The 16,978-nt window shown below is 36.1% G+C and overlaps 1 protein-coding gene across 2 annotated transcripts in view; it reads left to right on the forward strand.

Annotated features, from left to right (window-relative positions):
- gfra4a (GDNF family receptor alpha 4a) overlaps positions 1–16,512 on the forward strand; it is a 289,606-nt gene extending 273,094 nt beyond the window's left edge. For both annotated transcript variants that reach the window (XM_084742647.1, XM_084742646.1), the window contains exons 7-8: positions 9,239–9,408; positions 16,326–16,512. In XM_084742647.1, coding sequence (XP_084598773.1) covers positions 9,239–9,408; positions 16,326–16,472 — 317 coding nt within the window. In that variant the 3' untranslated portion in view covers positions 16,473–16,512. The remainder of the gene's footprint in view (positions 1–9,238; positions 9,409–16,325) is intronic.
- Positions 16,513–16,978: the final 466 nt, after the last annotated feature.

Below are 16,978 nucleotides of genomic sequence, written 5' to 3' on the forward strand. Positions count from 1 at the left end.
ATTTTCCTTGGTGGCCAAAAAGTTAAATTTTACTCTCATCTGATCAGAATACCTTCCTCCATACATTTGGGGTGGCTCCGACATGCCTTTTGGCAAATTCAAAACATTCTTCCTAAATTTTATCTTTAAGTAATGGCTTTTTTCTGGCCACTCTTCCATAAAGCCCAGCTTTGTGGAGTGTACAGCTTATTGTGGTCCTATGGACAGATACTCCAGTCTCTGCTGTGGAACTCTGCAGCTTCTTTAGGGTTACCTTTGGTCTCTGTGTTGCCTCTCTGACTAATGCCCTCCTTGCCCGGTCTGAGAGCTCCTTGGTCTTCATGGTGTTGTTTTCTTAGTGGTGCCTCTTGCTTAGTGGTGTTGTAGCCTCTGGGGCCTTTCAGAAAAGGTGTATGTATACTGGCAGATCATGTGACACTTAGATTAGATTTCACTAATTATGTGACTTCAGAACTTTTTAGGGGCTTAATAGCAAGGGGGGTGAATACCTATTCACATGCCAATTTTCAGTTTTTCATAAATATATATATATGTATGTATATATATATATACATATAATTTTTCTCATTTCACTTTACCAACTCAGACTATTTTGTGCAGATCCATTAAATAAAATTCAGATTAAAAAACATTTAATTTACAGGTTGTAATGTAACTAAATATGTAAAAAGCCAAGGGGTGGGAATACTTTTGCAAGGCACTGTACATACATACACACATACCTACATACCTACATACATACATACATACATACATACATTCCTAGATACATACATACCTACCTACCTACCTACATACATATACATACATACATACATACATACATACATACATACATACATACATACATTCCTAGATACATACATACCTACCTACCTACCTACATACATATACATACATACATACATACATACATACATACACACAACACACATACATACATAATACATAATACACACATACCTACACACATACCTACATACATACATTCCTAGATACATACATACATACATACATACATACATACATACATACATACATACAGTACATACATACATACACACACACACACAACACACATACATACATACACACATACATACATTCCTAGATACATACATACATACATACACACACACACACAACACACATACATACATACACACATACCTACATACATACATTCCTAGATACATACATACATACACACATACATACACACACACACACACACACACACACACACACCAGAGGTTGCCCTAGACTTTTTCGTTGTCTGTCATTTTGACTGACAGGGTCATAAAAATCCTGTCATAATCTATTTTTACCCGTCACTTTAATTTTTAAAATGAAAATAATGACACATTCAATAGCATTTAATTTTCATTCATTTTTAATTAATATTCAGTCCAAACAAGCTGAACAGAGAATCCACACCGTGCCATCACACATCAAGCAGATGAATATACATGAATGAATGAACGAACGAACGAATGAATGAATGAATGAATGAATGAAAACCTTCTTGCTCCGCTTGCTCACTCCGTATTTGCCGAGGGCTGATTACTTGTTTGTCCTTCATCTTCCACTGCATCAGTCCCTCTTTTGTCAACACCATCATCGTTATTGGACTTTTTGCAGAAACTTCGGACACTCAGCTGCCGTGACATTTTTCCGAGTGAAGCCAACGAGGTCATGCATCAAGACAAACAATAGCTAATTAATATGCTCACTTGCCACCAAGTGGTCAGGTGACCAGTGGTCATACAAACCTACCTACATACATTGATTGATATCTACATACATTCATAGGTACATACCTACATACATACATACATACATTCCTAGATACAAACCTACCTACATACATACATACATACATTGATTGATATCTACATACATTCATAGGTACATACATAGATACATACCTACATACATACCTACATACATGCCTACATACCTACCTACATACCTACCTACGTACGTACGTACATACATACATACATACATACATACATACATACATACATACATACATACATACATACATGCATGCATACATACATACATTGATTGATATCTACATACATTCATAGGTACATACATACCTACATACATGCCTACCTATATACATACCTACCTACATACACACATACATACATACCTACCTACCTACATACATAGATACATACCTACATACATGCCTACCTACATACATACATACATGCCTACATACATACATACATACATACATACATACATACATACATACATACCTATATACATACATACATACATACATACATACATACATTCCTAGATACATACCCACCTACATACACACACATACATACATACATTCATAGATAGATACCAACCTACATACATACATACATACCTATACACCTACATAAATACATAGATACATACATAGATACATACCTACCTATACACATACATTCATTCATTCATTCATTTCTGGATATATACATATACACACATGTACATACACACGTACGTACATACATACATTCATAGATACATACACACATACATACATATACACACATACACATACATACATACATTCCTAGATACATACCTACCTACATACACACACATATACATAAATACATTCATAGATACATACATAGATACATACTTATATACCTACATACATACATACATACATACATTCCTAGACACATACCCACCTACATACACACTCACATACATACATACATACATACATACATACATACATACATACATACATACATACATACATTGATTGATATCTACATACATTCATAGGTACATACATACCTACATACATGCCTACCTATATACATACCTACCTACATACACACATACATACATACCTACCTACCTACATACATAGATACATACCTACATACATGCCTACCTACATACATACATACATACATACATGCCTACATACATACATGCCTACATACATACATACCTATATACATACATACATACATACATACATACATACATACCTATATACCTACATACATACATTCCTAGATACATACCTACCTACATACACACACACATACACACATACATTCCTAGATACATACCCACCTACATACACACACATACATACATACATTCATAGATAGATACCAACCTACATACATACATACATACCTATACACCTACATAAATACATAGATACATACATAGATACATACCTACCTATATACATTCATTCATTCATTCATTCATTCATTCATTCATTCATTCATTCATTCATTCATTCATTTCTGGATATATACATATACACACATGTACATACACATGTACGTACATACATACATTCATAGATACATACACACATACATACATATACACACATACACATACATACATACATACATTCCTAGATACATACCTACCTACATACACACACATATACATAAATACATTCATAGATACATACTTATATACCTACATACATACATACATTCCTAGACACATACCCACCTACATACACACTCACATACATACATACATACATACATACATACATACATACATACATACATACATACATACATACATTCCTGGATACATACATATACACACATGTACTTACACACGTACGTACCTACATACATATATACCTACCTACCTACCTACCTACATACACACCTACCTACCTACATACCTATATACCTACCTACCTACCTACCTACCTACATATATTCCTAGATACAAACCTGCCTACATACATACATACATACATAAATTGTTATCTACATACATTCATAGATACATACATAGATACATACCTACATACCTACCTACCTACATACATGCATACATACATACCTACATACATGCCTACCTACCTACATACATACCTACCTACATACACATACATACATACCTATATACCTACATACATATATACATACATACATACATACATACATACATACATACATTCATTGATATCTACATACATTCCTAGATACAAACCCGCCTACATACAAACATTCATTGTTATCTACATACATTCATAGATACATACATAGATACATACCTACATACATACATACATACATGCCTACCTACCTACATACATACCCACCTACATATACACACACACATACATAAATACATACATACATAGATACATACCTACATACATACATACCTATATACCTACATACATTCATAGATACATACATAGATGCATACCTATATACATACATACATACCCACCTACACATACATACATACATACATTCATTCATTCATTCATTCATTCATTCATTCATTCATTCCTGGATATATACATATACACACACGTACATACATACATACATTCCTAGACACATACCCACCTACATACATACCTACCTACATACATACATACATACATACATACATACATTTCCTAGATACAAACCTGCCTACATCCATACATACATACATACATTCATTGTTATCTACATACACTCATAGATACATACATAGATACCTACCTACCTACATACATACATACATACATACATACCTACCTACCTACATACATGCCTACCTACCTACATACATACCTACCTACATACATACATACATACATACATACATACATACATACATTCATACATACATTCATTGATATCTACATACATTCCTAGATACAAACCCGCCTACATACAAACATTCATTGTTATCTACATACATTCATAGATACATACATAGATACATACCTACATACATACATACATACATGCCTACCTACCTACATACATACCCACCTACATATACACACACACATACATAAATACATACATACATAGATACATACCTACATACATACATACCTATATACCTACATACATTCATAGATACATACATAGATGCATACCTATATACATACATACATACCCACCTACACATACATACATACATACATACATACATTCATACATTCATTCATTCATTCATTCATTCATTCCTGGATATATACATATACACACACGTACATACATACATACATTCCTAGACACATACCCACCTACATACATACCTACCTACCTACATACATACATACATACCTACCTACATACATGCCTACCTACCTACATACATACCTACCTACATACACATACATATATACCTATATACCTACATACATTCATTCATACATTCATACATACATACATACATAACTACATACATACATACATACATACATACCTGTCTACATACATACATACCTATCTACATACACACATACGTACATACATACATACCTTCATAGATACATACATAGATACATACCTACATACATACATACCTATATATATACCTAAGTCACATAATATGTGTCTTTACTTACAGTTTTTCAGTGAATTTGTTTTGTAAAATTCTACCCTCTAGTGCACTCACTCATTTCTAATGATGAATGATTAGCATTTCATAATGATATTATTCATTTCAATTTCATAGTTCTTTAAGTGCAGTAGAGGGCTCAGCATATAATGGTGGTTTGTGTGTGTGTTGACGCTCCACTGCCCGTGACCTTATGTGTGGCACTCATATTTTACTAAAGACAGAATCCTGCCAGGTTGAGAGGGTCTGAGAATGTATGTCCTTGGTTTACGCTGAGTGAATGAAAGCACTGGCAAATATGAAAATCCTACAGCATAATTCATATAATTTTGACCTTACTTTAAAAATCTATCACCGTGCATAAAAATCAAACATTGTGTGTTTAACTTTGATCTAGATTATAAATTGCACAAGGCATGAATTTAAACAAAGTACGAAGGTCCTTCTGTTCCAAAACTGCATCAATTATGACACAAAGGTGTTTTCAGCAATCTAAGCTCAGGAAGATTCTGGACTTTCTGTCTCACTGTCCTGACAGCTGAGGCTATTCAGTTGGTTAATGGGCTGATTGAAAGGCCGTGGGTTGTTATTGTGGACTACAGAATTCACTGAGAGAAAAAGTAGCGTGTGTTTTTGTCAACAAAGAAAAGAACCTAAAGAAAACTAATCAAGGGCTCAAAATTATTCAGATTGTGTCTGTGATTTAAACACAAAGAAAATATAACTGCAGTTTGTGGTTAAATAATCTCAATTTTCTCTCAAAAATGTCAGTTTAGACACACACACGCCCATGTTGATCAAATTAAGCTCCTAGTGGGGTCTGATTACATTTAACAAAATGTTTTGTAATTCCTTTAACTACACAACATAATCACCACAGGTCTCAACACACTCACATGAGTGCAGCTCATATGTCATCACTGGTTTATGATCACAGTCCACAAATCATGATCGTATCGAATAGAAAATATTGAGTATCGCGATATTATATTGTGATACTGTATCAAGTCTCAAAACACTGTATCGCAATATTATAATGCATGCAAAGAATCATGGTAATTTTGTGTTGTGGCTGGATAGCAGTACTGTTAACTATTCACCTGTTCTGATTGCATAAAAAAAAACTCCAAACATTTTTTAAAAACTCAGATGTTAAATATATGGTAGTTTGTTCTTTATACAATGACTATATGAAAATGGCAATATTTTTGTAATTTAGACTGAAAAAAAGTAATATATCCTCTTGTTGACAGTATCTTAATATATTGTGATATATTGAATTGTAACCCCTGTATCATATGGCCATATTCTTTTCAGTACACTGTCCTAGTATTGACGTTTACTAGGACATAGTATAGTGTTTACTTCAATTCATGGATGCTACAATTGAGATTTACACTTTATTGGGAGACAAACATCTATAGTATACTCTCCGTTCCTCTACTGTCATTGTGTTTTGTCGCACACTACTATTCTTACATATCATTAATCTGTTTCAAGGACAGTATTATTTTTCTCTTACGGACTCTCTTCTCTCTACTATATTGCGTTTCTTAGACATAACTGTCAATCTCACTCACACACACCATACCAAAGGTTTATTATTTGTCATTCACACCACTCCTCTGATTCATACAACCAGCAGAAAGGCATAATAATGGTGAATGACGTGTTAGTATAAGTTATGACCCATAAACCTCTCCTACATGGCTACATTCTTGTGACAACAGCACAGTATTATATTTACAATTACTGTAATTCTCTGTGTGTGAAAGTGAATAGGGAACGGGAGGCTGAATTTGAATGCAGCTGCAGTGTTAAAAACCACCAAGAAGGTCAGAAGTGAGTCAAACTGAGTCAGTGTCTCGGAAATGTTCACCTCTGTCTTTTCATGCTACCCTACAGCTATTTAGGTAAGCCAGTCAGCGAGGCCGGTGACTGGGAATGGATTCAAAAAAAGTAACTCACTGCTGTTCATTATTCATTATCGTTCATTTTATATGATGGCTAGAGTTCCCCTTTGCCATTAGGTGAACTTGTATTATATCTGACGTGCAGCAGCTCTTGCCTCTGAGATTTCTGTAATTAAAACCAAAGCTTCAGTCTGCCGCTGACTGACACACTCTTCTATCTGGCCAAACAGGCTCTCCATCTTGCATTTACATTTTATACATAGGAAAGTGAATTCCTGCTCATACAACACTCCCTTATCTCTTGTGTAAAGGCAGGCAGCAGCGATCAAGACTGCAGACTGCAGTACTTTTTGGCTTTGGAAAAACATATTTAAACGCATCCCCCAGGCATATGAATAACATATGTTACTCATTTTAAGGCAGTTTCTTACACTGGTGGCCCAGAAAGGCAACAAGATGTATAAATTTGAAAAATCTGAGCTTCCATTATTCAGAAATCCGTTTCCGGTGGATGGATGAGCATTCGCTGTCAAAGTAATTTTTTTTCCCTTTCCCCTCTAGACCACATATCACCAGTTCTATATTTCACTATAGCGCCCAGGAGCTCCACTTATTTTAAAATAATCTCCAGTGTATTAAAATACAGGGGGAATGGTCCTCAGTGTAGTGGATACTTAAAGTTGTCATCAATAACTGGAACCAGATATTGACATTGTAGCTTTGAGATCTCTGACTTTTTTCCACTTTTAACAGCAGGACCTCCTCAGCTCTCTCTGCCACAAACAGACACTGTTACTTAAAGTGTGATGTAGAGGCCGGCTCATGACTTTTTCCAGATATAAATTTAATTGTTTTTCTTATACAAGTAATCCAGAAACACTACCGACAGCACCATCTTGGAAAAGGACATGCATTTGTGAGGGGTTTTTTTTTGCTCAAAATCACATCACATGACCACCATTGGTAAACAGGAAATGGGGTGAACAGCGCTGAAGAGCCGGGTCGCAACTTTTGCACATATAAATTAAGCGATTTTTCTCATACGAGTTGCTAAACACACTACAAACTGCCATATTCCATTACATTTGTTTGTTCTTAGAACATAGCTGTGCTCTTATTTTGAAAGCTCAGTGTTATCCAATGAAAGATCTGTTGTCAGACTCTGAATGTTCATTGAAGGTGCAAACAGGGAGATATATTGTAGATTATACTGTATATTTATTATAAAATTGACCTGAACTTACTTTTTCTCCTGAGACTGTGATTCATTTCATCAGAGTTTGGTCTAAAAAGCTATAAAAAGCCACATATTTGATATCAAATTAAAGAGGAAAATGTGTTTTTTTCAAATGAAAACCACTGGTGATTGTCAATTTCTTTCTGTTTTCGAGATAGAGCTGTCTGTTTGGGTGGAGTAGAATAATTCTTATTCAAGTGAGGATTCTCAGTGAAGTGCAGCACCATTCTTCTGCCGCATCAGTTCCTGGGAACAGAAAAGTGTACATACTTTCATTTTCGGTGAATGAATAAATCCAATCATTGTGGCCTCTTGTCTGTTTCAGTACCACTTACTGATATTGGCTAACAAGATATATTTTTTTTACCCCAAATTCTTGCTGAATGGAGTTTGAAATTAATGTTTCAGACCAAAGAGAGTACACTCAGCTCACTGAGTAGCCTGATGACTCACCCTGAAAGGTTGAGCTGTCCTCACATGCCCATGACCACATCATAATTACAGTCCACCCAGTGCATAATTATAGTGACCAATCACATTACAACGAGCCATGAAGGGGTAAAAAAAAAAAGCAAAATGAGATGATGGCTGATGTGAAAGTTGATAGGAAAGTTACTCCTTTTAGCCGTCAGATGACAAGAACAATGCTGATGTATTAAGCTGTCAGTCACGTCCCTTTTAACAAAATATCTCTGCTGCTCTTTTGTTCTAGAAAATGCCATCCTAGCCTTCGGGAACGGATCAGATGTGAAAACGGGCGCCGGCCTGCCCGGGATGCCCAGTCCGGTGACGGACAACCAGAGCCCCCACTTGGCAACCACCGCCCCAGGCGTCTCCATGGAAACAGAGCAGAACATTCTGAGAGCACAGATACCTACTCAGGTGAGACGAGACGTAAGGCTGAAAATGTGATGTACAACCTTTTCCAAACAGAGAGCCACTAATGGAGACGGCCTCACTCAGAATTGGGTCGCACTTCTGCAGATGAATCAGGGTGTTTGTTTTATCCTGCGGGGAGCAGCAGACAGGTGGGATTTACATTATCTGCATAATTCAGATGATGTCAGGTACAAAGTCAGTCACACAGAAGACAGAGAAATGGAGGAAACTGAAGCTGTGTCCATTTGCTACCACGTGCACAAATTCACTTTATACCAGAGTGCCAAAATTCAAGACATCTTTACATTATGTAATTTAAAGATCCCCTCCACTCAAAAGTGTTCTTTTGTTTTTGCCCCCCAAAATGTCTGACCTTGGTGATACTGACTTGTATCTGTGCCAAGTTTATCACTACAGAGGTGTTTTCACTTTCCTTTACTGAACAGGGAGATGTCTGTGCATTAGGGATGGGCGATGCTGCAACATCTGGTTTTGATCCAATATCCAGTAAGACAGGGCCAGAATCACCGATACCAAAACTTTTTATTATTAAAATGTACTTTCATGTAGGGCAGAGCAGCGTGTCATTATTTATGAAGTGAAAGCATCATCAGTAGGCCAATTCTGTCTAAATATTAGAATCCTGTACTTTTCAGTTACACTGAAAAAGGTATTATTCAGTTAAGCTATTTACATATTTCAACTTTGAGGTATATTTTTTATTTAAATTCTATTAAAATAAATAATTTAGATATATAGTTCCAATGGGGTGAATGCAATATTGCAATGTCTAAATATATATTTAACTGGTCTGCTAAACTAACAGTCAATGTCACATTGAACGGTCCTGAATATCCGTTTTGACTAAAATATTATTTTAACTTCTATATACCTGCATATGCCTAACCTCTGAAAAGACTCCAGTCAACTGGATGCTGAGGCATTTCCCTCTTCCTCCTCCCTTCTTTTATGCTGCAGCTCCATGTTCTCTTTCTCATGGTGTTTTGTTTGAACAAATTTGTAGTTAACAGCCTTCCTACCGCGCGAGTTTTCATTTACAGCTGTGAAATATCTACAAACGAAGCCCCTCTTTCATCCAGCTATCACTATGTGTCATATTAAACTAGTTAGGATGCACACCGTGCATGACGCATGAACAGACAACAGCTGAGCAAATAGCACATGCATGCACTAAACAACTGACTGTTGTTTGCTCAGACAGTTCTGCTCTTTGATGAAATACAAACGGTACAACGTAGAAGACAAGAATGGAAACTGATCCCTTTTTTGGTATCGATGCTTTTGACGCTCGATCTTCTGAAGCAAAACATAGCATCAACATTTGCCCACCTCTTCTGTGCACTTCCCTAAAATTTGAGATTCAAACATACGTTGAGAAAGCTAGATTTGGTATGCACCAAATTCAAAAGCCAATCATTGTTTAATATGCAAATACAGGCAAAGAAACATGAAACCTGCAGTGCAGACTTGTCAGTACAGAGAACAAGAGTAAGCATTAGCTGCGTTACCCACTACCAGTTACGGTTTAACAAATGTAAAAATATGTTTCCTGTAACACAGATACACATTGATCTTTGGCCAGCCAAGCCTCTTTTCAGTTTTTTTCCCCACTTTTAATGTTGTAAAACAATGTTAGAATAAAACATGTCTGGAGGGGAACTTTAAATTTAACAATTTGATGCAGATGCAGTGCTTCACCTTCGCTGATAATATTAAAGGCATGTGTGACTGTACACTAAGTCAGTCAGGACAACAAATAATGGCCCATAAGTTTCCTAAATATCATTTTCTGTCTCATTAGGGCTGATATGGGATTTGTGAGTCAATAACATTGTGATAATATCTTATTAGTCAGTTATCCTTTTGTACATTAACACTCGATTTAAAAACTGCAGTTTTTGGCAAGGAAGCCTCAAATTTGGACAAAAAGTTGAGATGAAGATGCGTGCTGAGGCAAGAAAATACTGTTTGAGTCAAAATAAGGTAAAATGAGGCAAATTTCTATTTGCATATGTGCTGACTTCTACTGCTACACACTGTAACAAGATAGTATTAGCTCATAAAGTCGATACATTGGTCGGGCTCTGCTCCTCACTACAGACAAACCTATTGAGTGTTTATCATGTAGAGAACTGCAGTGAGTGAATGAAGGAAGCTTTGAAGCTTTAAGATTGGATGTAACTTTATTGATCCCAGAGGGTTCATTAGATCTCTGCAGCAGTAAAAGGATTCAGCACACAAACTGGAGCATAAAACAAACAACATAATGAGAATAAAGGAATCAAGACAATTAAAACAAGCTGCGAACAACAATGTAAACAAATGTGTGTTATACAAGCTTATGCTATTGATAGTTAAAACAAACAGACGTTTACTGGCGAGGAGAATATAGGATAGGAGTATAGATTAAAAATCTGTGGATGACATACTTCCATATAAATGTTATTTCCACTGTAATTGCAAATGTAAACACAGTTAATTTATGCAATATACCATACAGACTGTACATAAATATGTATTTAAACATCCCATCAAAAGTAACAGAATATGTGTACATAATTAAATAGTTTGGTGCTTTAGCTGTTATTACCTTATTCTACCAGCCTGTTTACAGCCAACATTAACATGCATCTCAAGTGATCTGATCACATGTCGGTGCTCAACAATAAGGACTGCCTGCTTAAATAATTTTTCATGCAAAAACAGCAGAAAATGATATAGTAATAAAAAAAATACAAAATACATGTACACTTAAATAATAAAGCAATGAGTACATTAATAAGAGACATTTAAAAATAACACAAAAATTACTTTCCCTAGTATCTAATTAATTGGTAAAATAATTCAATTCCTTTTGAGAGAAGTAACTAACGACAGAAACAGTTCCAACATTTGTTACCGTTTACTGTATATGTAAAATCTGACATGTTCTAAAAAAAAATTAAAAAATGTTTGGCAGGTAGACATACCAGTACAGCAATACCCTAAAAACTGGCGTTTTGGTTTTTTTTTAACAATAAAAGAAACAACTCAATGTATTGCATTTAATGCTGCATTTATAAGAAGGCATGAATAGCTAAAAAAAACTATTGTAGCCATTTTGCAAACTTTTTTAAGTTTCTCCAAACTCAACAACTCTTAAAACTGCATAATTTTTAAAGGAGTCTGGGGATACTGCAGTTGCTAGTTCAATGATGAAACAGACAGTTTGCTCACAAACATCTGCTGCTTGTCTTGGCAGGTGAGAGAGCCCCAAACACGTTATTTGCATTACAGTGAACCAAATGGAAATCATACAGCTGTTTTGTGTTGCTCGAGGTGAAAGAATGTGGTCACATTTGGCCCAGACCACCAATAAATGTAGTCTGAGCAATCCAATCTAAATGCTCATTGGGTGAATTAACACTTGTACTTCGAGCTGTCCGCTTGTGATCGGGTCACTAAAGACAAATGTTAATACCAGGTGTAAACAGGCTTAAATGTGCACCATCAGTGTGAACATATAAAACACTGGAACGGTCTCATGTTCATAACTGCTTCATCAACAGTATAAACAAGCTCTGTAAACATCATTTATGTAGCCCATACAATGAAGGAGTAAAGTAAACAACTATTTAACTCTGTTGAACATCAATTTTAATGTAGACAGCCTGTTTTGCATTTAACATACAAACAGTATTTCCGATTTTAATAATGAGGTGAAAAATCATAAATAATATAATTCACTGCAGGCTTAGGAAATTTGTTCCATGCATTTGGCTCCTAATGGGAAAAAATGCTGTAGATAGCATAATTGACAATCCGCCAACAGATATAAATAAACTTCACAAGCTAAATGTATAACTAGGCCACTTACTTATTTCCAGAGGGACAGCAGAATAAAAGAGCCAAAAGCCCAAATTACATATTCTCCCCTCAGGTCCTCTGAAGCCCGTCATCCCACGCAATGATTGTTTCAACAGTCTGTATTATCCGCCGACTGCATTAGACTTAATATCATCGTACAGAGATAAAGTAAACAGGGAAGTGACACTTTGTTGAACACGGACATTTCAGCACCTGATAGTCCAGAATCAACTCGGGATCAAATGAAGTGTCACTGAGTCGACACCAGTCAAAGTTAATTAATCCAGTAAATGAGCTCTGGACAGCTGCCTGAGAGTCATATCATCACATATATGAGTCTTCAGCTAACATCCTGTCAAATTTAAATAACTGTCACTGATAATTCAACGGAAATTAAATTAACACAGGAAATGTTGCTGTGCATTAGAATCAGATCTGTTCTGTACGCAGTAGCAGTTCAATAGGAAAGTCAGGCAAGCTTTAAGTTTTAAACTTATTTTCACTTGTATTTAATGGACCTTCATACCAAAAAATGTTCACCACAGTTTCCAGAAAGTTGCTAATAAGTTATGGAAGCTCCAACAAATTACATCCAATTTTCCAATTCAGTTATTCAGTTAAAACTTTTTACCTTCTATTTCAAGTTTCTCTTTTTCAAATTGCCAATTCAACATAACAGTTTCAATATTATTTCCGTTTATTATGAAGTGATTCACTTGTAGTAACTTTTCAGTTTCCCTTTCCATTTTAAAAGAGTAATGTGTAGAAATTACATGTGCAAAAAAGAATACTGCCTTCCAAATATTGAGTTGGAGCCATATGCTGTATATTAAATAGGATTTAAACCTACTGAATATAGCGCCTGTGGTTGAAACAAGACATGGGGAGGCTCAGGCAGGCTGCGGGAGCACAACACGCACGCAACATCTTAAACTGACAATTGTTGATCAGCTGTTTTTAACTGTCAACTGTCTGTCAATTTAAGTTCTGCACGTTACCCTGAAAACAAAATCCCACTGCTACAAAAATACACTGCGACTGCCCGTGTCACTGCCTGCAAGACCTGATTAATATATTGTTCAATTGAACTACTTCTTCTACAAGATGAGCAATGATTTCTTACGACACATAAATAGACACATTAATTTGAACTCTTAATGAACCTGAAAGTCATACAAAAACAGTTTTTCTGGCCCAGAATAGAATAGAAGCGAGTATTTCAACTTGATGTTTCCTTACTCTCTTTGCTGCTTTATTATTTATAACAGTAAAAATGATAAATTTCTCCTTTAATTTATTATATTTCTCACTAACATCATCTCCCTTAAGTCATTACCATTATAGCTCATCAAAGTAATTTAAAAAAAAAAACAAGAAAGAATTAAATTCTGGCAAATTTTTCAAATGCAGTAAACCATTATTGGCTACTTGTTTAATTGCTTGTGTTGAAAGTCCCAGTGCACAGTGGTGAGATGTTGAATTAGACAACAAAAAAAACATCCATTTATGTCCAATTTTCCTGACGTGTTGGCTTTTACTGTTACTGCCAGGTAGAAACAACAACATATTTGGTCTAATTTCAGGTTTAATTTCGTTTCATTTTTATTAATAACATTTAATACGGTGCTACTCTGCTTTTGTAGTAATTTTTCAGTTTACCTTTTTGTTCCGTTCATTGTAATTTGTAAGTTACAAAAAAAACCTTGAACAATAAAAACTAATACCAAGTTGTACGGAAGCCGAGGACGTGCTTGCTATTTGTTTTTTTTAATGACGTTATCTCAAGATCACAAATTAATTATTTTGTTATCAAGAAAACGAGCTTTGCTATCTCAAGTTTATCAACCTGTTATCATGACAAAACTAAAGGTTGTTTCCTCTTCTTATTTATTTTTTTTATCAGAGATCAGGAGTGCCATGCCAGCATTCATAGCTGGCACCTTGACAACTGTAGCAGCTGATTTAAGCAGCAAATGTCAGATCAAGGAGCAGCCATTATTGATCAACACATCAGACTGCACTTCAATCAAGGTCTAACAAAGGCAGAAATTGCATTGTGACTCTCTGTTAGAGATATCATTCAGATCTCAAGATAACAGCATTAAAATGTAAATGCAAGCACAGCCGTTTTCAGCTTCCATTTCACCCCCACTTTCTATCAGATTTTTTTAAAAATCAAAATACAGAAGGACCAAAACATCCTGCACGTCCTCTGATTGCTTTCCTGGGCCATATTTATACATATAGTAAATTGTTAGCATTTTATTTGAAGGGATGTGCTTAGGGCTGACATAACACTGTCATAACCATGAACTCAGTCTGCCAGTTGTCATGAGTGCCATTTGATACATTAAATTTTTTTAATGGACACTTGACATTTGTTTTAGATGTCTGTTACATTGTCTTAGTTAATGTCAAGTTGTTATAATATTTTAAATGTGTCAAATTTGCATTAAAATGATATAACTGAGCAATTGACACTTAATGACCACAGTCCCAAACACTGACAAGACACCTTCATGTTCATGACAAGTGTTGTGTCAGTACGAATTTTTCCTGATGAAAGACTGAGGACTGAAAAATTGTTAATAAACTAAGTACAAGTAATTCTGTTTTTTTCTTTTTTCAGTCCAATGCTACAAACCTCTGTGAAACCAGGAGACAGAAATGGACAGAGTTGAGGGGCAAAGAAAACAAAAAGAAAAAAGCAATCGAATGCAATCGATATTTGATGGAGGATGGAGAGAAAGAAGGGAATAATGTAGAGATGGAGCTCGACTGACTGAAGCGTTCATTCTGAATACGTTCAAAAAAGTGAAAAGCATCTCTTGCTGTGAAATTGCGTCTGGCTGATAAGTGGCAATGTCCTCGCCATCACTTGTCTTATTTTTCAACTGCAGATGTAGAAAATTTGGCCATTATATCCATACTTTCTCATACAAAACATCCTCCATGCATCGTTTTTCAGCTGCATGGGCTGAAAGTATCTTACCTGGTGTGGATTCAAGATGCAGATGTGCCGTTCTAATTGCAACACGTTTGTTTTCCTTCAGGTAAACGAGAACGACAGATTGTGGGGCGACGAGGGAGACTCCACTCTTCCCTCTCCAGGCCTGTCGGACCGCGGAGCTGAGCCCGTCCGCCTGTCCCTCCTGCTGGGCCTCGGCTGGCTGCTCCTGCTGCTGCTCTCCGACCAATAAGAGGCCTCGCTCACCTGGCCTCCACGGACAAAACTCCAGACCTGGGGGGGGAGGGTGGGTGTGTGAGAGAGCGAGAGAAAGAAAGAAAGCCATTTCTTATGTGTCAAATGATGGTGGGGGAAAGGGTCGACTCTGTCCTGCCCCGCTCCCCTCTCCCTCTCTGTCACAAAAATCACACTTAATCTCTTTTTGTGAATCATGACTCAGAGCAGATTTGTTGTGCAGCCCACGCCCTTGAGAAAGACCGCTGGAGAGGGTGCTGCTACTGCACCGCAGGGGGGAAAATAGGAAGTACACACCTCATTTCTTGCTTCACGCCTGCCCAACACAAACTGTTACACACACGCAGACTTTGCTCATCCGAAAATAACATCCAAGCTCCAGTGAAAAGGACCTGTGGGTTCAGAAGGTGTACAGTGAAGAGACACTGAAGACGCAGTGCTAGAAAACTCTAAAAAAAAAAACATATATATAAAACACATAAAAAAAGATTTTTTTGTCCCTGA

The sequence above is a fragment of the Lutjanus erythropterus genome, chromosome 18 (assembly GCF_056507025.1).
Source record: "Lutjanus erythropterus isolate fLutEry1 chromosome 18, fLutEry1.hap2, whole genome shotgun sequence".
Lineage (NCBI taxonomy): Eukaryota > Metazoa > Chordata > Actinopteri > Lutjaniformes > Lutjanidae > Lutjanus > Lutjanus erythropterus.